We start from the raw sequence: 21,408 nt of genomic DNA on the forward strand, positions 1-21,408 counted from the left end.
CACAGAAATTTTATTGTCAGGGATCTGCATCCATATGGAATATTGTCTAAAACCAATATTTCAAATTAAACACTTATTTCCTGGGCTCTACTTCCTCTGCATCTAAGACAGCTGGCCAGATTCCATGGAGTTAAGCATAGTGCCAGGTACCCAATAGTCTTAATATCTGTTGAACAAATGATTTAGCAATGACTCTACATTCTCTGCAAAGTATCCAGAAATAAAGCATTATCAATATCAGCCCACCTTGCTTTTGCAGAGGTCATGGTTAACCAGCCCTGGGTACAAAGCAAGCCTGAGGTGTTTACTCTTAGCACAAACTCTGTAAAATTAGTTGCCGTCTCACCTGTTATACCCCCTTATACTCCAAATATTTCTTAAAATACAGCAGACTCAAATAATACTAAATGGTACTAGAAGTGATGCTCAACAGGATCTCACGTTTATTGAGAAGTGATTAATGGTAAAAAGAAAGGCAATGCCCTTTCCTCATTGGCTGAACAAGAAACTGAAGAAACATTCACTACACGTTTTACAGTATTTTTCTCTTCCAAAATGCATTTCTGTAAACGAGTTTTTACCACTGTTCTTAGCTTTGAAATCAAATTAATCCTGACTTAATCAGTATAATGTACAAGAACAGAACATTTCTTAGGACTCCTAGTACTTTACTTTGAGTAACAAAAGGTCAGAGAAAATGAACCACCCTTAAAGACACAACCTTGGGTAACACTGTTATATTCTCCTAGACAAAAATTCTTCATAAAAATGTTCTTCCAGTTCGGAAGGATAAAATCAAATTCCCACTTTCTGGGGTGGATGCCCAAAACCTTCACAACTCAAGTGTTCTCCAAGTGCAAATGTCAAAATGGGAGGAGGAAAGGGTTTAAAAATTAGAGAAAACTGTATGCACTTACGGACTTAAAAATCCGAAAAACATAGTAAAAAGACAAAAAAACATAGCATTATGCTCTGAAATCACAACCAAAGCCAAAATAAAAGGGACATTTTTCACCTAAACTACCTAGAGGGATTTTTTGTTTAGTTTTTTCTTTTTCTTTTTTTTTTCATTTTCCAGTTAAGTCCTATGTCTTTTGTGAAATTCCAATACTTAAACTGCAAGTCTGCAATCGTCTCTGAAGTCAGTGAAATTAAGAAAAAAGTCCTAATTCTCTTGAAGGTCATTTTTTCCTCTTAGGGTATGCAGATGCAACCGTTGCTGCAGTCTGTGTAGAACTGCCTTTTATTTCCCACGACCTTGACGTTCCTACAGAGGTAAGAAAAAAATTGAAATGGTTAAAAATTATCTGAACATGCTTATGAATTTAAAAACTTCACAGAATAACTCAACAGAAATTTAATTATTAAGAATTATTAGAAAATTAATTATTCTAAGTAGAACATTCCCCACAAAGAAAAACTGGCTTTTACTTTGTTTTAAACACTTGAACACTTTAATGCAAAATTACTTTTGACTTGAAAATTCATTACATGCTTTCCTATTATACTGTTTAGATTAATACTTAGTTGTCAGGCCCCCCAAAAATATGGGCCTAATGGAAGTAACCCAAACATACATGACTGGTCAGATAAAGCAGAATACATACATACATAGTACACTAGAGTGTTAGAGTCAGACTGACCTAAATTCAAATCCCAAACTAGTCCCAAGGCCTTGGACATACTCATAAGTCCTCAATTTCCTTTTCTGTAAAGTGAAGATAAGTATCTCACAGGGTTATGGAGAATTAATAAGCTGACATATAGAAAGCCCTTAGTCCACAGACAGAAAAAAAAAAAAAAAAACCCACACATCTGGCCTCCTTCCCTAGGGAGGTGGTAATCTGACTACAATACTTACGTTTTCCCTGAAATAAATCCCAATGTTCATTTTCTTAAGAATCTCTGTTTATGAGTCTTTCAGAAACTTATCCTAAATTCTTCCATTTCACACATTACTTCATGCACAGAATTTAAAAAAAAAAATTTTTTTTCTTTTTGAGACAGAGTCTCGCTCTGTAGCCCAGGCTACAGTACAATGGCACGATCTTCGCTCACTGCAACCTCGGCCTCCCGGGTTCAAGCCATTCTCCTGCCTCAGCCTTCTGAGTAGCTGGGATTATAGGCGCCGCCACCATGCCTGGCTAATTTTTTGTATTTTTAGTAGAGACGGGGTTTCACCATGTTGGCCAGGCTGGTCTCGAACTCCTGACCTCGTGATCTGCTCGCCTCGGCCTCCCAAAGTGCTGGGATTAGAGGCGTGAGCCACCGCTCCCGGCCTCAGAATTTTTTAAATTTTACATTTTTACCAAGGCAGGTGGATCATGAGGTCAAGAGATTGAGACCATCCTGGCCAACACGGTGAAACCCCGTCTCTCCTAAAAATACAAAAATTAGCTGGGCGTGGTGGCACGCGCCTGTAGTCCCAGCACTTTGGGAGGCCGAGGCGGGCGGATCACGAGGTCAGGAGATCGAGACCATCCCGGCTAACACGGTGAAACCCCATCTCTACTAAAAATACAAAAAATTAGCCAGGCGTGGTGGTAGGCACCTGTAATCTCAGCTACTCAGGAGGCTGAGGCAGAAGAATAGCGTGAACCCGGAAGGCGGAGCTTGCAGTGAGCCGAGATCGTGCCACTGCACTCCAGCCTGGGCGACAAAGCGAGACTCCATCTCAAAAAATAAATAAATAAATAAAATAAAAATAAATAAAATGAAATTCCACCTATTATCTCTTAATGTAACTCCAGAAATAGACAATAAATTATTTGTCCCAAATTGTAACACTGAATTAGAAACTTAGACTATAGATGTGCTTTTTCCTAAGAAACATGTTTATATTTAAGTTAGTTGGCATGCTTAATAGCATTTAAAATAGTCAAGAAAAAATTCAAAACAGCATCATGCAATTATATTTACTACAGCAGTGTCTCATTCTTTAAACACCAAATTTGTTCCTCTTTATAATGTGCAATTTTAAGTCTCACAAATACCTATGTTCAATATTGCTTCAAAAGTCAAACTTTCTCAATTTTAACACAACAATACCAAAACAGCCAGAAGTGGTGGCTCACACCTGTAATCCCAACACTTTGGGAGGCCAAGGCAGATAAGACTGCTTGAGGCCAGGAGTTCAAGACCAGCCTGGCCAACATATGGAGACACTGTCTCTACAAAAAAAAAAAAAAAATCTTTTAATTAGTCAGGCATGGTGGTGGCATGTGCCTGTGGTCCCAGCTACTTGGGGGGTGACCTGGGAGGATGGCTTAAGCCCAGGAGGTCAAGGCTGTAGTGAGCCCTGATCACACCACTATACTCCAGCCTGGGTGACAAAATGAGACCCCATCTTTTAAAAAAAAAAAAAAAAAAAAGAGAAGGAAAAGTATAGATTGGAAACAGAGTGGGAAGCCAGGGCATCAGTAGGCTCCTTCTTGAAGGACCTCCCACTGGCCAAATCTGTGACTTGAGCATTACATAATATTAATGGTAAGTAAACACCTATCATAGTAATACCTGAATCAAGCAAGAATTATCAATGCTAGAATTAAAAGGAGACAGTTTGATGAGAAACAAGTTATTTACATAGTGTCAAACTATTTTCCCACATATTAAAAAAAAAAAAATTAAGTGGAGAACCTGGTGGACAACACTTTACCCAAAGTGACCAAAGTTAACATTATCAGTAATGGCATAAACAGACATCTTGTACCTCCCAGTATGATGCACTGAGAAGGATACAACCTCACCTGAAACCAGTGAAGACAGACTTGAAACCAGTGAAGACAGACTTAGGAGGGCTGGGTGCAATAGCTCACTCCTGTAATCCCAGCACTCTGGGAGGCGGAAGCTGGCAGATAGCTTGAGCACAGGAGTTCAAGACCAGCCTGGGCAACCTGGCAAAGCCCGTCTTACATTACAAATACATACATACACACATACACACACACAAAATTATCTGGGTGTGGTGGCATGCACCTGTAGTCCCAGCAACCTGGGAAATCACTTAAGCCCGGGGAGATGAAGGCAGCAGTGAGCCATGATCGTGCCACTGCACTCTGGCCTAGGCAACAGAATGAGACCCTATCTCAAAACAATGAAAACAACAAATAACAACTTAGGAGACACGAAACCATGGTCTCCAAATGTTCGTGGACTAGAACTTGGACCACAAAAAAATTGCTATCAAGGACATTAAGACAACTGATAAAGTCTGAATAAGATCTGTGGGTAACAACATTGTGTCAATTAAATTTCCTGATTTTGATAAATGCACTGTGGTTATGTAACTGCATGTCTTTGTTCTTGGGAACTACACACTAAAATACCTAGGAGAAAAGACATGATGTCTAGACTGTAACTCTCTGGCTCAGGAAAACATTATATATACACATTTTAAAAACATTCAAATGATAAAGCAAATGTGGCAAAATGTGGAAGAGTAAATCTGAAATTATTCCAAGGCCCAGCACAGTAGCTCACATCTGCCACTCACACTTTAGAAGGCTGAGGCAGGGGACGTGCTTGAGGCCAGGAGTTCAAGACCAGCCTTGGGCAACATAGTGAGACCCTGTCTCTACAACAACAACAACAACAAATTTTAACTTAGCTGGGTGTGGTGGTGCATGCCTGTAATCCCGGCAACTTGGATTAGCTACTTGGAAGGCTGAGGTGGGAGGACAGCTTGAACCCAGGAGTTAGAGGTTACAGTGAGCTATGATGCCACCGCTACATTCTAGCCTGGCAGCCTGGATGACAGAGGCCCTGTCTCTCAAAAAACTTTTTTTAAAAATGTATTTCAAAACATAAAACTGGGGGGAAGGGAAGAAATGAATTTATTTCTTCTGCAAAAAAGTTAGGTGCACTAAGTTATATTTAACACTTAATAAAACTTTAATGTTTATATAATTACAGGCTGGGTGTGGTGGCTCATGTCTGTAATCTCAGTACTTTGAGGCCGAGGCAGGTGGATCACTTAAGGCCAGAGTTCGAGACCAGCCTGGGCAAGGTGGCAAAACCCCGTCTCTACAAAAAAAATACAAATATTAGCCAGCATGCTGGCACACACCTATAGTCCCAGCTGCTGGGGAGGCTGAGGCAGGAGGATGCACTGAGCCGAGATTGCACCACTGCACTCCAGCCTGGGTAACAGATGAAGATGAATTTAAACCAGGCACAGAGGGCCTTACACCTTGTTCAGTCCCAGCTACTTGGGAGGCTGAAGCAAGAGGATCATCTGAGCCCAGGAATTTGAGTCTGTAATGAACTATGATCACAGCTGTGAATAGTCACTGCACTTCAGCCTAGAGAACATAGCAAGATCTCATCTTAAAAAAAAACAAACAAACAAACAAACAAAAAAAATTAAGGCCTGGCACGGTGGATCACACGTGTAATCCTAGCACTCTGGGAGGCCGAGGAAGGTGGATCACCTGAGGTCAGGAGTTCGAGACCAGCATGGCCAACATGGCAAAACCCCATCTCTACTAAAAATAAAAAATTGAGGCCAGGCACGATGGCTCACGCCTGTAATCCCAGCACTTTGGGAGGCCGAGGTGGGTGGATCACAAGGTCAGGAGTTCAAGACCAGCATGGCCAACATGGCAAAACCCCATCTCTACTAAAAATAAAAAATTGGGGCCGGGCACGACGGCTCACGCCTGTAATCCCAGCACTATGAGAGGCCGAGGTGGGTGGATCACGAGGTCAGGAGTTCAAGATCACCCTGGGCAAGATGGTGAAACCCCCACTACTAAAAAAACAAAAAAAAAATAGCCGGGCGTGGTGGTGGGCGCCTGTAATCCCAGCCATTTGGGAAGCTGAGGCAGAGAATTGCTTAAATCCAGGAGGCAGGGGATGTAGTGAGCTGAGATCGCGCCACTGTACTCCAGCCTGGGTGACAGAGCAAAACTCTGTCTCAAAAAAATAAAAATAAAAGTAAATAAAAATAAAAAATTGGGCCGGGCACAGTGGCTCATGCCTGTAATCCCAGCACTTTGGGAGGCCGAGGTGGGCGGATCATCTCAGGTAGGGAGTTCGAGACCAGCCTGACTAACATGGAGAAACCCCCGTCTCTTACTAAAAATACAAAATTAGCTGGGCGTGGTGGCACATGCTTGTAATCCCAGCTACTAGGAAGGCTGAGGCAGGAAAATCGCTTGAACCAGGGAGATGGAGGTTGCAGTGAGCCGAGATCACGCCATTGCACTCCAGCCTTGGCAACAAGAGAGAAACCCCGTCTCAAAAAAAAAAAAAATAAATAAATTAATAATAATAATAATAATAAAGATATGAGCTGGCCAGAGTTAAAGTATATATAATAGGAAAAAAAAACAACAAACCAAAAGTTGGTTCTTTGAAAAAATTAAGATTACTTTGTACCCCATAAATATATACAATTATAAATTGTCGGCCAGGCTCAGTGGCTCACGCCCATAATCCCAGAAAAAAAAAAAATTGGCTGGGCGCAGTGGCTTACGCCTGTAATCCCAGCACTTTGGGAGGCTGAGGTGGGCGGATCACCAGGTCAGGAGATCGAGACCATCCTGGCTAACATGGTGAAACCCCAACTCTACTAAAAATACAAAAAATTAGTTGGGCATGGTGGCACACACCTGTAGTCCCAGCTATTCAGGAGGCTGAGGCAGGAGAATCGCTTGAACCTGGGTGGTGAAGGTTGCACTGAGCTGAGATCGCACCACTGCACTCCAGCCTGAGTAACAGAGCGAGATTCCATCTCAATAAAAAATAAAAATTAAAAATTAATAAAAAAGTAGCCAGCCCTGGTGGCAGGCACCTATAATCCCAGCTACTCAGGAGGCTGAGGCAGGAGAATTGTTTGAACCCAGGGGGCAGAGGTTGCAGCGAGCCAAGGTCACGCCACTTCACTCCAGCCTGGGCAAAAGAGCAAAACTCCGTCTCAAATAAAAACATTAAAGATACTAACTATGAATAAATTAGGAAACTACAAGTCCAGACAGATCTGGTCTGTGGCTTAAATAACTAGAAATAATGTCGACATCTCTATCCACCCATCCACCTTAGGCCCTCCTCACTTTAAATCTATGATTATAAAATAGGAAACTCGGCTGGGTGCAATGGCTCATGCCTGTAATGCCAGCACTTTGGGAGGCCGAGGCAGGTGGATCACTTGAGGTCAGTAGCTCAAGACAGGGCTGGACAACATTGTGAAACCCCATCTCTACTAAAAATACAAAAATTAGCCAAGCGTGGTGGCACATGCCTGTAGTCCCAACTATTCGGGAGGCTGAGGCAGGAGAATCAATCACTTGAACCCGGGTGAGCCGAGATCGCGCCACTGCACTCCAGCCTAGCCAACAGAGCTAGATTCTGTCTCAAAAAATTAAAATAAAATAAAATAAAATAAAATAAAATAAAATAGAAAATTCAGTCTCTGGAGGAAATATACAAAGCCATAAGGTGGCACTGTTAAAGTCTGCACATATGCAATCTCTTCATATAATATTCAAAAACAGTAAATCTGCCTATTTGGCTTCCCTCTATTTAAGCTTAATAATCTTTCTACTTACTACTGCACTGTTCTATCCCTCCCTCTCCCTTCACTTTTAAGTGGGCCATAAAACACAACTGAGGCATATTCATATTTACTTGGATATAATTTTATTAACATTAAAATCTGGTAAATGTTTATCTCTCCCACAAAATTAAATCTATATAGCTCTCAACTAGTTTTTCCTATGCCCCCATGAACCTTGAAAGAAACCCAAAGTTCAGCACCCCAGCTGACAATATAAAATGCTTAGACGGGAGTCATTTTTTGAGACGGAGTCTCATTCTTAAGCATTCTTTGAGACGGAGTCTCACTCTGTTGCCCAGACTGGAGTGCCGTGGCACAATCTCCACTCACTGCAAGCTCCACCTCCCGGGTTCACGCCATTCTCCTGCCTCAGCCTCCCGAGTAGCTGGGACTACAGGTGCCCGCCACCACGCCCGGCTAATTTTTTGTATTTTTAGTAGAGACGGGGTTTCACCGTGTTAGCCAGGATGGTCTTGATCTCCTGACCTCGTGATCCGCCCGCCTCAGCCTCCCAAAGTGCTGGGATTACACGCGTGAGCTACCACGCCTGGCTAGGAAAATGTGTTTTTAAAACCTTTATAGTCTCCAATGCCGTGAATAAGAGTTAAATAAGTCTAATGACTTGACTTTAGACTTCAAGTCATATATATATGAAACATCAAGTCATATATAATTAAGATGCTAACTTCCCCAGATAAAGAGACAAAATATTTTTCATCAGTTCTCCAATTTAAAGCAAGGCTATAATATTTTATTAAAAATATCTATTTTGGCCATGGTACCTCCTGCCTACAAGCCCAGCACTTTGGGAGGCTGGGACCAGCAGTTTGAGACCAGCCTGGGCAACATACTGAGAACCTGACTCTACTAGAATTTGAGACAGAGTTTCGCTCTTGTTGCCTGGAGTGCAATGGCGCAATCTCAGCTCACCGCAACCTCCACTTCCCGGGTTCAAGCGATTCTCCTGCCTCAGCCTCCTGAGTAGCTGGGATTACATGCATGCGCCACCATGCCCAGCTAATTTTGTATTTTTAGTAGAGACGGGGTTTCTCCATGTTGGTCAGGATGGTCTCGAACTCCCAACCTCAGGTGATCCACCTGCCTTGGCCTCCGTAAGTGCTGGGATTACAGGCATGGGCCACCGCAGCAGCCAGAAATTTTTAAAAATTAGGCCAGGCATGGTGGCTCACACCTGGAATCCTAACAATTTGAGAGGCCAAAGGAGGAGGATCACTTAAGACCAGGAATTCAAGAACAGCCTGGGCAACACAGTGAAACCTTATCTCTCCAGAAAGTTTTTTTAATTAGCCAGGCATAGTGGCGAACACCTGTGTGGTCCCAGCTACTTAGAAGGCTGCAAGAAAAAGAATGCTTAAGCCCAGGAGGTCAAAGCTGCAATGAGTTGTGATCAGGCCACTACACTCCAGCCTGGGTGACAAAGTGAGGCCTTCTCTCAAAAAAAAAAAAAAAAAAAAATATATACACACACACACACACTCATGCACGATATAATGACATTTCAGTCAATGACAGATCAGTAAGATTATAATGGAGCTGACAAATTCCTATCACCTAGCGATGTCGAAGCCACTGTAAGGATGTAGCACAAAACATTACTCACTTGTTTGTGGTAATGCTGGTGTAAACAAACCTACTGTACTGCAAGTCGTATAATACTATAGCACGTAAAATTATGTATAATAAATAATACTTAATAACAAACTCAGCCAGGCGCAGTGGCTCACACCTGTAATTCCAGCACTTTGGGAGGCCGAGGCAGGCGGATCACCTGAGGTCAGGAGTTTGAGACCAGCATGGCCAACATGGTGAAACCTTGTCTCTACCATAAATACAAAATCAGCTGGGTGTAGTGGCACGCGGCTGTAGTCCCAGCTACTTAGGAGGCTGAGGCAGGAGAATCGTTTGAACCTGGGAGGTGGAGGCTGCAGTAAGCAGCCAAAATCACACCACTGCACTCCAGCCCGGGCAACAGAGTGAGATTCTGTCTCAAAAAAAATCCAGGTGTGGGCCGGGCGCGGTGGCTCACGCCTGTAATCCCAGCACTTTGGGAGGCTGAGGCGGGCGGATCACGAGGTCAGGAGATCGAGACCATCCTGGCTAACATGGTGAAACCCCGTCTCTACTAAAAATACAAAAAATTAACCGGGCGTAGTGGCGGGCGCCTGTAGTCCCAGCTACTCGGGAGGCTGAGGCAGGAGAATGGCGTGAACCCGGGAGGCGGAGCTTGCAGTGAGCTGAGATTGCGCCACTGCACTCCAGCCTGGGCGACAGAGCCAGACTCCGTCTCAAAAAAAAAAAAAAAAAAAAATCCAGGTGTGGTGGCTCACGACTGTAATCCATGGGAGGCCGAGGCAGGTGGATCACAAGGTCAGGAGATTTGAGACCATCCTGGCTAACACGGTGAAACCCCGTCTCTACTAAAAATACAAGAAATTAGCCAGGTGTGGTGGCGGGCGCCTGTAGTCCCAGCTACTCTGGAGGCTGAGGAGGGAGAATGGTATGAACCTGGGACGTGGAGCTTGCAGTGAGCCAAGACAGCGCCACTGCACTCCAGCCTGGGAGACACAGCAAGACTCCGTCACACACTCTCACACACACACACACACACACACACACACACACACACACACACACACACGGAGACACAGCAAGACTCCGTCACACACACACACACACACCCCACCCACCCTACTGTTATTGGCTTATATATTTACTATACTATACTTTTAATCATTGTTTTAGAATGTACTACTTATTAAAAGAAAGGCTAATTGTAAAACTGCCTGATAGGTCCTTCAGGAAGTATTCCAGAAGAAGGTACTATTTTAGGAGATGGCAGCTGTGTGTTACTGCTTCTGAAGACTTTCCAATCGAACAAGATGTGGTGGTTAAGACACTGATACTGATGATCCTGAGCCTGTGTAGGTCTAGGCTAATTAGTGTTTGCCATAGTTTTTAAAAAGATGTTAAAAATGTAAGTTTTTCTTTTTCTTTTTTTAAAGACAGTCTCGCTCTGTTGCCCACGCTGGAGCACAGTGGCATGATCTCAGCTCACTGCAACCTCCGCCTCCCGGGTTCAAGCGATTCTCGTGTCTCAGCCTCCCCAGTAGCTGGGATTACAGGTGTGCACCACCACGCCCGGCTAGGTTTTGTATTTTTAGTAGAGATGGGGTTTCACCATGTTGGTCAGGCCAGTCTCCAACTCCTGGCCTCACGTAATCCACCTGCCTCAGCCTCCCAAAGTGCTGGGATTACAGGCGTGCACCACCGTACCCAGTCCCCTTATCTTTTATACTGTGTTTTAATGTACATTTTCTGTGTTTAGATACACAAATACTTATCATTGCATTACAAGTGCCTATACTATTCAGTACGGTAACATGCTGTACAGGTTGGTATCCTAGGAACAACAGATTATACCATATAGCCCAAGTTGTGTAGTAGGCTCTACCATCTAGGTTTGTGTAAGTACACTATGTTTGCAGGACAAAATCACCTGACAATGCATTTCTCAGAACATATCCTCATCACTAAGGGATGCATGATTGTATATCTAATCTTCCTATTAACCCAATTAGGTATTTTCCCTAAGTTTTAAAGATATTTAGGCTCAGAGGATTTTCCTTCTTCAATATTGGTGACAGCGGCAGATATGAAACCAACTCTTCCTCCAGAGCCCCAGGTCTTTCCAGTACCTACACATTTATTATCAAGACTACAAATCCATAATTCATGCTCTACCAATATCAACTTTATACACCCAAATTTAAAATACAGGAGAATCACTTGTAGAGCTGATAAAATGCAGATTCCAAGGCCTCACCTCCAAAGATGCTCATTCAGTAGGTAAGGGAGAACAAGAATCTCAAAGTAAGAACTCTCAGAGGGTACTTTTTGTACTAACTGAAAAACTTCAATCATTTCTAATCCTACAAGAAATACCTAGGGAGCTTATTAAATAAAATTTCTAATTCAGTTAAGTCTGTAAGTAGAACCTAGGTTATCAATATATTTTTTAAACTTTCAAGGTGACTCAAAAGTTGTTTCAAATCAGTTACCATTTTTGGAATTTATATACTGAAGCTCTCACGTCCAGGTCCACCGTACTTCCCCTCTCCTCACCACTGTGCAGGCCCACCGACCTCAACTAAAGTAACTTTTGCCATAACTAAAAATTTGAATTAGCCAAGAACTTGTCTAGGCTCTAATTCTAGCTCTGCCACCAAAGTGAGGTAACCCTGCAGTTCATGTATAACATGACAGTGGGGTAGACTAAAACGGTCCTACTTATAATAACCTGTCGCTGTGCATTATCCAGAACCGTTTACACTCTTCCTTATTCCTGCTGCCTGTAATTAGCAGTAACTTTTACAACCTTCAGCAAATGGTCATGGAGGTCATGTAGAGTAGATCTAATTCATTCCATTTTGAGACTTGTGATGGGAAAATTAAAACTGAGTGCTTACATACTTACGTTCCAACTAATTATGATCTCTTTATATGTCCACAAAGGGGACTGGCTACAGGCATCAGCAGATACTAAAACACAGTTAGCAATTTTATTATTATTAGTTTTTTGGAGACAGGGTCTCACTCTGTTGCCCACACTAGGGTGCAGTAGTATGATCCTAGTTCACTGCAGCCTCAACTTCCTGGGCTCAGGGGATCCTTCCACCTCAGCCTCCCAGGTAGCTAGGATCACAGGTGCACGGCACCACACCTGGCTAATTTCTTTTTATTATTGCTTGCCCATGCTGGTCTCCAACTCCTAGGTTCAAGTGATCCTAGGTGGTTTACAGGTGTAAACCACCACACCCGGACAGTTAGTAATTTTAAATAAGTATGAAGATACAGCATGGCCTAAAAACAAAAAGAGCCTAGGGGCAAAACAAATTCCAGTTCTACTTCCTAGGTAGTGATCTAGTTTTTCCTTATTCAATCTCAGGTCTCTACTTGGAAGATGAAGATAATCTTCACTCTTTTACAGGATTATTACAAGAGATTGAGGATATATGACAAGCACCTTATAGATATCCAGCAAATGCCTAAATATGGGTAAATATTATACCTAAAGCACTAAGAAAAAGAGGATGAAATGAACACTATATACAAGATGATTATAACTGTATAAACTAATTACATAGGTAAAGAAAAGAAAAAATGCCAAGATGAGTAGTTTTGTTGTAGTACAGGAATTACGGGTGATTTCTTTCGTTTTCTACGCTTTTTATAATTTGGTTACATTTTATAATAAAAACAAATGCAAAACTTGCAAATATTTATAGTTTGCACATTGCAAGATTTTTACATGCAAACGCTTAAGTTCTATATGCTATCCACACTTACTCAAAAAAACTCACATGAAGAGCTTTTAAGTCTATCTTCTTAAAACGGCTTCATGTAGTACACCAAGTGATATAGGCAAAATCGGAATTCTGACAAGCAGTAGGCACACTGAACATCTCTTGAGAACCAACAGAAATTGCAATACCAAGTGCAAATGAGTTGGAAAGTAGAACAACTGCCAGCCCCTGTCCCTTCCCACTCTATATCCAACAGTTCACACAGGGGATTGGCCATTTTCTTCATCTTTCTGTCTTTTCCTACCCATCCTTTTAGACCCAATTCAAATTAAGTCTTCCATAAAAGTTTCTTGGTAACTCTAGCTCTAACTGATCTTGCTATTTTTCTATACTTGGTCTCACACTGTCAATTAGTACTTTAATATATGCTGCCCTAGAATGTTTCATTTGATACATCGTAATTCCTTGATATCTTTTCCCAATGGCTAACTGGAGTTAAATCAGTTCAACGAGGGACTATTTGTTTATTCGGCAAGGAATGAAAAGCATTAGGGTACTACTAATTGGGCCCACTGGAACTAGAATTTGGTCCAGGAGGTGGCAGCAGCATGCATATTTACACTGTTACCTGCTTTGTGTAGGAGAAAGAAGCAACGATCTGAGCTGCCACTTTTTCCTTGCTCATGTGCAGACTTACAGGATTTCAATGATGAATGTAAAAAAGCAGGAAGAGAACGTTTGCCCTAATTCAAAGAACAGAGCTTTTTTTTCTCCTCTGCATAAACTCCTAAGGAACTATAAGAACAGTCCTTCATCATGCTGTCCCTTAAAGGCAGGCAAGCAGGCAGGCAAAGCCAATGCTGTAAGCCTTCCCTATCTCCCTCCTGGGTAACTCTTCCTCATCCCTCCAAACCTGCACCCAGACTAAATCACCCAACACCTTTAGAAGAGATGCTGAACTTGCTGAATCCTCATACTTCTCCCATCTCAAAACAGATCCCTCTACCTCATCTTCCATGCATCATTCCCATTTTTAAAAATTCATTGTCATCTAGTGTGTTTCAAATTATGCTTCATAGGAGAGATGCTTCAGGTATCTTCTGGGAGAAGGGAAGCTGAACATGTAAAAATCATTCATGAGGTTCCAAGAAAAGTTTTGTTTGCAGGGAGAAAAAGAATTCCAATGCTAAAAACCGTTAGAGGAGTAATCTTTACTTCTGGTAGGTAAGCAGAATGGCTCATACTTGAGTGATTCTTGGTTTAAATTATTCAAGATATACTAAACGATTCTAGCATTGCCAACTAGCCCTTGTCCCACAAATGTTTAAGCATGGAAAAACAGCAGTCCTCCCTGGATCAATCTTTAGCCACATCAAAATCAGAATGCTGCCATTCTTCATGTTCAACTCTGTATTTCAGACATTTTTACATAGTCTAATTTACCAAAACAGCCCATACTAGGCAAACAAAAGAGCTTTATAATAGCTCTTTAAGGCTTGGAACAGAGGTTGAAAGATACCGACTCTGCCAACACAAAGATAAAGAAACATGCAGAGTCTTTTGAATGAAGTATGGAGATCAAAACTTTCAAGTCTCTAATAGCAAAGCAACTTTTTATTCAACAGACATCATTGGCATCTGCAGTCATCTGTTACCTCTCTGCAGCCTCTGAGTTAAGTGTACTCTACCCTACTGCTTGAAGTTCCATACAGGCTGTGTATCCCCTATCTGAAATTCTTGGGATAAGAAATGTTTTGGATTTCAGATTTTTTGAATATTTGTAGATACATACTGGTTGAGCATCCCTAATCTGAAAATCCAAAATAGGAAATGCTCCAATGAACATTTTCTTCAGTGTCACGTGTGCACTCAGTTTCAGACTTTGGGGCATTTCAGATTTTCAAATTACTAATACTCAACCTGAATAGCCCCTTCCTTGTTCTCTTTCTAAAACTCAAACTATTCTCTCTCAATCTATTTCACTTGCTCCCTCTTTATTCTTCAAATTTTGTTATTTCTGGGGAATTTTTTCCATAGTCCTTTTCTCTCACTCGTGTTGGCTCTAGAACCACACTGCAGAATTAGAACACCAGCTTTACTTTCGTATCTCATGTGCCTTTGCAAAGTTATTTACTCTTTTCTGTGTTTTAATGTTTTCATCAGTAAAACTGAGCTACTTATACCTACCTCACAAGGATACAAGAATTAAATGAACATACATTTAAATATATATTCAAGACAACTGTATGCTAGACACTGTACAGAGCATTCAATAACTGTTAGCCATTCTTATTACAAGAATCTTTGAAAAGTCAAACTCTTCCATGCCTTTACCTATCCTGAGGGTTGAAAATTCAAATTCCTGTCAACAATCTGAGCTCCAGATTCCCAGCTGCCTACTATCACCTGGCTGCTGCTACTATCACAGGCACCTGAAACTATTTCCAAAAGCCAATACAACCCCAAATCCTAACCCTAAACTGCTGCTCCTCTCATCATCTTTAATTTTTGAAAAACTAGTCAACAAATATGTCTACCACATTCTTCATATCCAGTTTCCCATTCCCACTGTCCTGGTTCAGGACCTCATCATCTTTTTTTCCCCAGAATACTGTAAAAGCATCTCGTTTAGTCTCTGAGCCATCTCCCACATTTTTTTTTTTTTTTTTTGAGACAGAGTCTCGCTCTGTCACCCAGGCTGGAATGCAGTGTTGCGATCTCGGCTCACTGTAACCTCTGCCTCCCAGGTTCAAGTGATTCTCGTCCCTCAGCTTCCCGAGTAGCTGGGACTATAGGACTATAGGCACACACCACCACTCTTGGCTAATTTGTTTGTTTGTTTGTTTGAGACGAAGTTTTGCTCTCATTGCCCAGGCTGGAGTGCAGCGGAGCAATCTCGGCTCACTGCAACTGCCACCTTCTGGTTTCAAGTGATTCTCCTGCCCCAGCCCCCTGAATACAGGCGCCCGCCACCACGCCCAGCTAATTTTTGTTTTAGTAGAGATGGGGTTTCACCATGTTGCCAGGCTGGTCTTGAACTCCTGACCTTGCGAACTACCCACCTCAGCCTCCCAAAGTGCTGGGATTACAGGTATGAGCCACCGCGCCCAGCCAATTTTTTTTTTTTGAGACACAGTCTCGCTCTTTCACCCAGGCTGGAGTGCAGTAGTGCTATCTCAGCTCACTGCAAACTCCACCTCCAGTGTTCACACCATTCTCCTGCCTCAGCCTCCTGAGGCTGGGACTACAGGCGCCCGTCACCATGCCCGGCTAATTTTTTTGTATTTTTAGTAGAGACAGTGTTTCGCCATGTTGGCCAGGCTGGTATCAAACTCATGGCCTCAAATGACCTGCCAACCTTGGCCTCCCAAAGTGCTGGAATTAGAGGCGTGAGCCACCTCACCCAGCCTAATAGATGTTTTGATAAGTTGCTTTCCTAAGCTTCCATTTGTCGATCTATAAATACAGGATACTGCCTCCCACGTTGGTATGGGGATTAAAGTAAGGCTATGAAAGTACCTAGCATGGTGCCTAACAAGGTCAATGCTCAGTAAGCGTTTCATCCTTCCCATCCTCCAAACTGTTATTCCCTAAATAACTACCCTCCCTTACAACCAAACTAAAACACAGGTAAAGAATAAAATCCTAGGCCGAGCGTGGTGGCTCACGCCTGTAATCCCAGCACTTTGGGAGGCCAAGGCAAGCAGATCACCTGAGGTCAGGAGTTTGAGACCAGCCTGGCCAACATGATGAAACCCCGTCACCACTAAAAATACAAAAATTAGCTGGGCGTGGTGACAGGCACCTGTAATCCCAGCTACTCAGGAGGCTGAGGCAGGAGAATCGCTTGAACCTGGGAGGGGGAGGTTGCAGTGAGCCAAGATCGCGCCATTGCACTCCAGCCTGGGGGGACAAGGCGAGATTTTTGTCTCAGGAAAAAAAAAAAAAAAAAGAATAAAATCCTGAAACTCTTCATATATTTGCCCAATCAACCTCTCCAGCGTTATCACTTACCATTCTAGACCACATTAAACTTCTCATTCTGAAAACATACCATAAGCATTCTCAAGACTATGTTTTTAACATGCTCTTACTAGAATGCCATTTTTTGGAAGACAGGGTCTCACTGTGCCCAGACTGGAGTACAGTGGTACCATCATGACTCACTGCAGACTTGACGTCCCGGGCTCAAGCAATCCTCCTGTCTCAGCCTCCTGAGCAACTAGGACTACAGGTGTGCCTCATCACACCTGGCTGATTTTTTTTTTTTTTTTTTTTTTTTTTTTTTTTGTAGAGGCAGGATTTCATTATGTTGCCTAGGCTGGTCTCAAACTCCTGGGTTCAAGTGATTCTCTTGCTGCAGCCTCCCCAAAGTGCGAGGATTATGGGCATGAGCCACTGCACCTAGCCATTTCTCTACTTTTCTATCTGGCAAACTTCATAGATCATGGAGTAGTCCATGAGCTTCGGGGTTAGAGACTCAGTGGCTCTCCAGGTGTAAGTTCCAATATACAAACATGAAACATGTTTTGAGCAACTTCTTTGCTAATCTGGGTAATAGTTTTTCAAATATTAGAATATTTCCTCAAAAAAAATTTTTTTTTCTAGAGACAGTCTCCTGCTGTCACCCAGGCTGGGGTGCAGTGGCATGATCATCGCTCACTGCAGCTTTCATTTCCTGGACTCAAGCAATCCTCCTGCCTCAGCCTCCTGAGTAGCTGTACTTTAGTAATGCGCCACCAAGTCTGGTTAATTTTTTAAAAATTTTTTGTAGAGACAAGGTCTCGCTATGCTGCCCAGGCTGGTCTCAAACTCCTGAGCTCAGGCAATCCTCCCACCTCAGCCTCCCAAAGTGTTGGAATTACAGGCGTGAGCCACTGTGCAGGACAAATTTTTGTGTTATTGAAAAAAATGTTTAAGAGCTACAGTCGTGACACACAAATTTAATCTGCAATCAATATTTTCTCCATCACTATAAAGTCTAGACAATCAGCAAAAATTAAACACTGATTTGTATACAGCATTTGTCAATTTCCACGATGTAACTAACAGCTGGGCCGGGCATGGTAGCTCACACCTGTAATCCCATCACTTTGGGAGGCCGAGGCAGGCAGATCACAAGGTCAGGGGTTCGAGACCAGCCTGGCCAATATGGTGAAACCTCGCTTCTACTAAAAATACAAAAATTAGCCGGGCATGGTGGCAAGCACCTGTAGTCCCAGCTACTTGGGAGGCTGAGGCAGCCCTGAATCCGGGAGGTGGAGGACGCAGTGAGTTGAGACCACGCCACTGCACTGCACTGCACTCCAGCCTGGGCAACAAGTGAGACTCCGTCTCAAAAACAACAACAACAACAACAAAAACACCACAGCTGATTTCAGATTACCAATGTGTTATCAGTGCGCAACAGCATATTATATATCGATACAACAGCTGTAAATAACCTCAAGAGTAATGAATTTGAATATTACCTAATACGATGGTAATTATAATGTAATTTAATGTACAGAAAGGTATTCTTGAAACCTAAACAGCTGGCTCCAACTAGCCAGCTCCAACACATCGCTGGAGAGACTTCTGTTAAAGACCAACTCCAACACTTACTAGCTATGAGACTTTGGATAAATAACCTCTGAGCCTCTTCCTTTATCTGAAATATGAGAACTACAGTGTTAGATAAGATAGCTAAGCTTCTGTGTGTACTATGTGCCAAGCACTGTGCTGCCATTTAAGTGCTTATCATTCTAGTATTACTTATTTGGCAGGGTTCCAATGTTATTGCCTCCATGAATTCTTAATTTCCCCCAAGTAATTAATCACTTCTCCAGAATGCCAAAAATGTATTCATTCCTCTATTACAGCTCTTATCCCATATTTTATCCATTTTGCTGTCCTCCTAAAACCCTCTGCTTCTAAGGCAAAGATGGTGCCTTGTTTCTCTGTTCCATCCCAGCAATTAACACAAACATTTGTTGAAAGATAGATACAAAGGGCATGGTTCAGAGATCCAAATTCAATGTTATCTATTCTCTTCTAGTCCTCCTTTAAGGAGGCTGCAGAAAGAGGCATTTTATCTATTCACAAAGCAAGGAAGGTGATGAGTAATACAAATAAAATTTCCTTAACCCTTTTGGCAGATAGACAAGTATATTTATCTGCAAGACAAAAACAGACATAGATGGCCTTAGGATTTTACAAAAAATGCTCATGTTTGTCATCCTGGTTTAAAACAGGATGCCCACTCCCTAGATCTGAAGAGTCAATAAAACAGTGGTGGGGTGGTAAGATACTAAATGGGAGCCAACAGTATCACATGGTTATTTACTTCCTAAGGATTTAATATATTTAGCTCAAGTGAGGATGTTTTCCTCTTTTATATCACAGAAACTTGAATTTTTTTTTGAGACAGTCTCGCTCTGTCACCCAGGCTGGAGTGCAGTGGTAAAATCTCTGCTCACTGCAACCTCCACCTCCCGGGTTCAAGAGATTCTCCTGCCTCAGCCTCCTGAGTAGCTGGGATTACTAGCGTGCACCACCACGCCCGGCCTTTTTTTTTTTTTTTTTTTTTTTTGAGACAGTCTCGCTCTGTCACAAAGGCTGGAATGCAGTGGCACAATCTCAGCCCACAGCAACCTCCGTCTCCCGAGTTCAAGCGATTCTCATACCTCAGCCTCCTAACTAGCTGGTATTACAGGCACGAGCCACCACGCCTGGCTAATTTTTTTATTTGTTGTAGAGACAGGGTTTCGCCATGTTGCCCAGGCTGGTCTTGAACTCCTAGGCTCAAGTGATGTGCTCATCTCAGCCTCCCAAAATGCTGGAATTACAGGCATGAGTCACCGCATCCTTCCTCTAAATTTCTTTAATAAGCCTTTTCACAGTTTAGGAAACAATTTTTCATTAATATATATATATATAGTAAATGTATTTAAAAACTACCCACATACCTAATCTGTACCAAAATTCACTGAGAATGCACCAATCCCTTCTGTCATCCACAGCTTTCTGGCCTCAAGTCCGTTCTTACTTATTTTACGTGTAACAAATACTTTGGTCAGAAATTATGAAACAACCTTTCTAAAAAGATCTGTTTCAAAGGACAAATTCATCTTCACGAACCTCAAATGTTATCCTGAGTCAGCTAATCCTCTTCTATCCCTTGGTTTCTCTAGTCCAGAGTACCCTATGTATGAACCCCCTCTTCAACAACCCTAGTTTAGTTTCTATAACATATCTCTTTTAGTTTCTACCTGAAATTCTGTGACTAAGAACTTCGTTTTTAGCAAGTTTTCCATCTACAAAAATATTTCTCCATATAACCTCTATCCATTCGTTCTAGCTTTGTCTTCTGACATGAAGAATCTAGTCTTAAAAAAATTTGGGCTGGGCACGGTGGCTCATGCCTGTAAACCCAGCACTTTGGGAGGCCAAGCCAGGCGGATCACAAAGTCAAGGGTTCAAGACCAGCCTGCCCAACATGGTGAAACCCTGTCTCTACTAAAAATACAAAAATTAGCCGGGCATGGTGGTAGCCGCCTGTACTCCCAGCTACTCGGGAGGCTGAGGCAGGAGAATCGCTTGAACCTGGGAGGCAGAGGTTGCAGTGAGCCGAGATCATGCCATTGCACGCCAGCCTGGGTGACAAAAGTGAAACTCCATCTCAAAAAAAAAAAAAAAAAAAAAAAAAAAAAATTTTTTTTTTCCAAAAATTTCAATAGCACAAAAGGGTATACAGTGAAAAGTCAAAAAATCCTACTGGTCCCATTTAATACCAATGACTTTTTTTTAGACTAAAACTCAAACTGTTGCCACCACAATCACATTTCCTCTGTAACTCAACTCTCTCCTCACTCTCCATTTGCTCTGCAGTTATTCAGAAAAATCATTTACCCAAGTACCCAATTAAGCCTACTTTTTTTTTCTATTTCATTAATTTTTGTCTCCCAGGGCTCCATCATCCATTGAATCTAACAAGATGCTGGACTTTAAAAGAATTAGTCCTTTGTCCTCTCTACTTGACTGGCTTCCCTTACTTCCCTCATTTTTACTTGTAGTTAAAGGGCTAGAAACAAGACAAAAATTAAACCAATTATTTTATGAAATTTCTTTTAAAAAAATTCACTCATTCAGGAAAGTTAACTCTCCTTTCTCCCAGACTATTCCAAAGTTGAGTCAAAAGAGAAACACGGCTGGGTGTGGTGGTGGCTCATGCCTGTAATCCCAGCACTTTGGGAGGCCGAGGCGGGCGGATCACGAGGTTAGGAGATTGAGAACATCCTGGCTAACACGGTGAAACCCCGTCTCTACTAAAAATACAAAAAAATGAGCCGGGCGTGATGGCGGACGCCTGTAGTCCCAGCTACGCAAGAGGTTGAGGCAGGAGAATGGCGTGAACCCGGGAGGCGGAGCTTGCAGTGGGCCAAGATTGCGCCACTGCACTCCCGCCTGGACGACAGAGCGAGACTCCCGTATCAAAAAAAAAAAAAAAGGAAGAAAGAAAGAAAGGCTCTTAACTGTTGCCTTCTTCTA

At 42.4% G+C, this 21,408-nt stretch overlaps 1 protein-coding gene across 1 annotated transcript in view; it reads right to left on the reverse strand.

Annotated features, from left to right (window-relative positions):
- Nucleotides 1-420: 420 nt before the first annotated feature.
- The window catches only part of YTHDF2 (YTH N6-methyladenosine RNA binding protein F2), a 34,068-nt gene continuing 13,080 nt past the window's right edge, over nucleotides 421-21,408 (reverse strand). The window contains exon 5 of the mRNA XM_019013815.4: nucleotides 421-1,267. Coding sequence (XP_018869360.1) covers nucleotides 1,244-1,267 — 24 coding nt within the window. The 3' untranslated portion in view covers nucleotides 421-1,243. The remainder of the gene's footprint in view (nucleotides 1,268-21,408) is intronic.

Source organism: Gorilla gorilla, chromosome 1 (assembly GCF_029281585.2).
Source record: "Gorilla gorilla gorilla isolate KB3781 chromosome 1, NHGRI_mGorGor1-v2.1_pri, whole genome shotgun sequence".
NCBI lineage: Eukaryota > Metazoa > Chordata > Mammalia > Primates > Hominidae > Gorilla > Gorilla gorilla.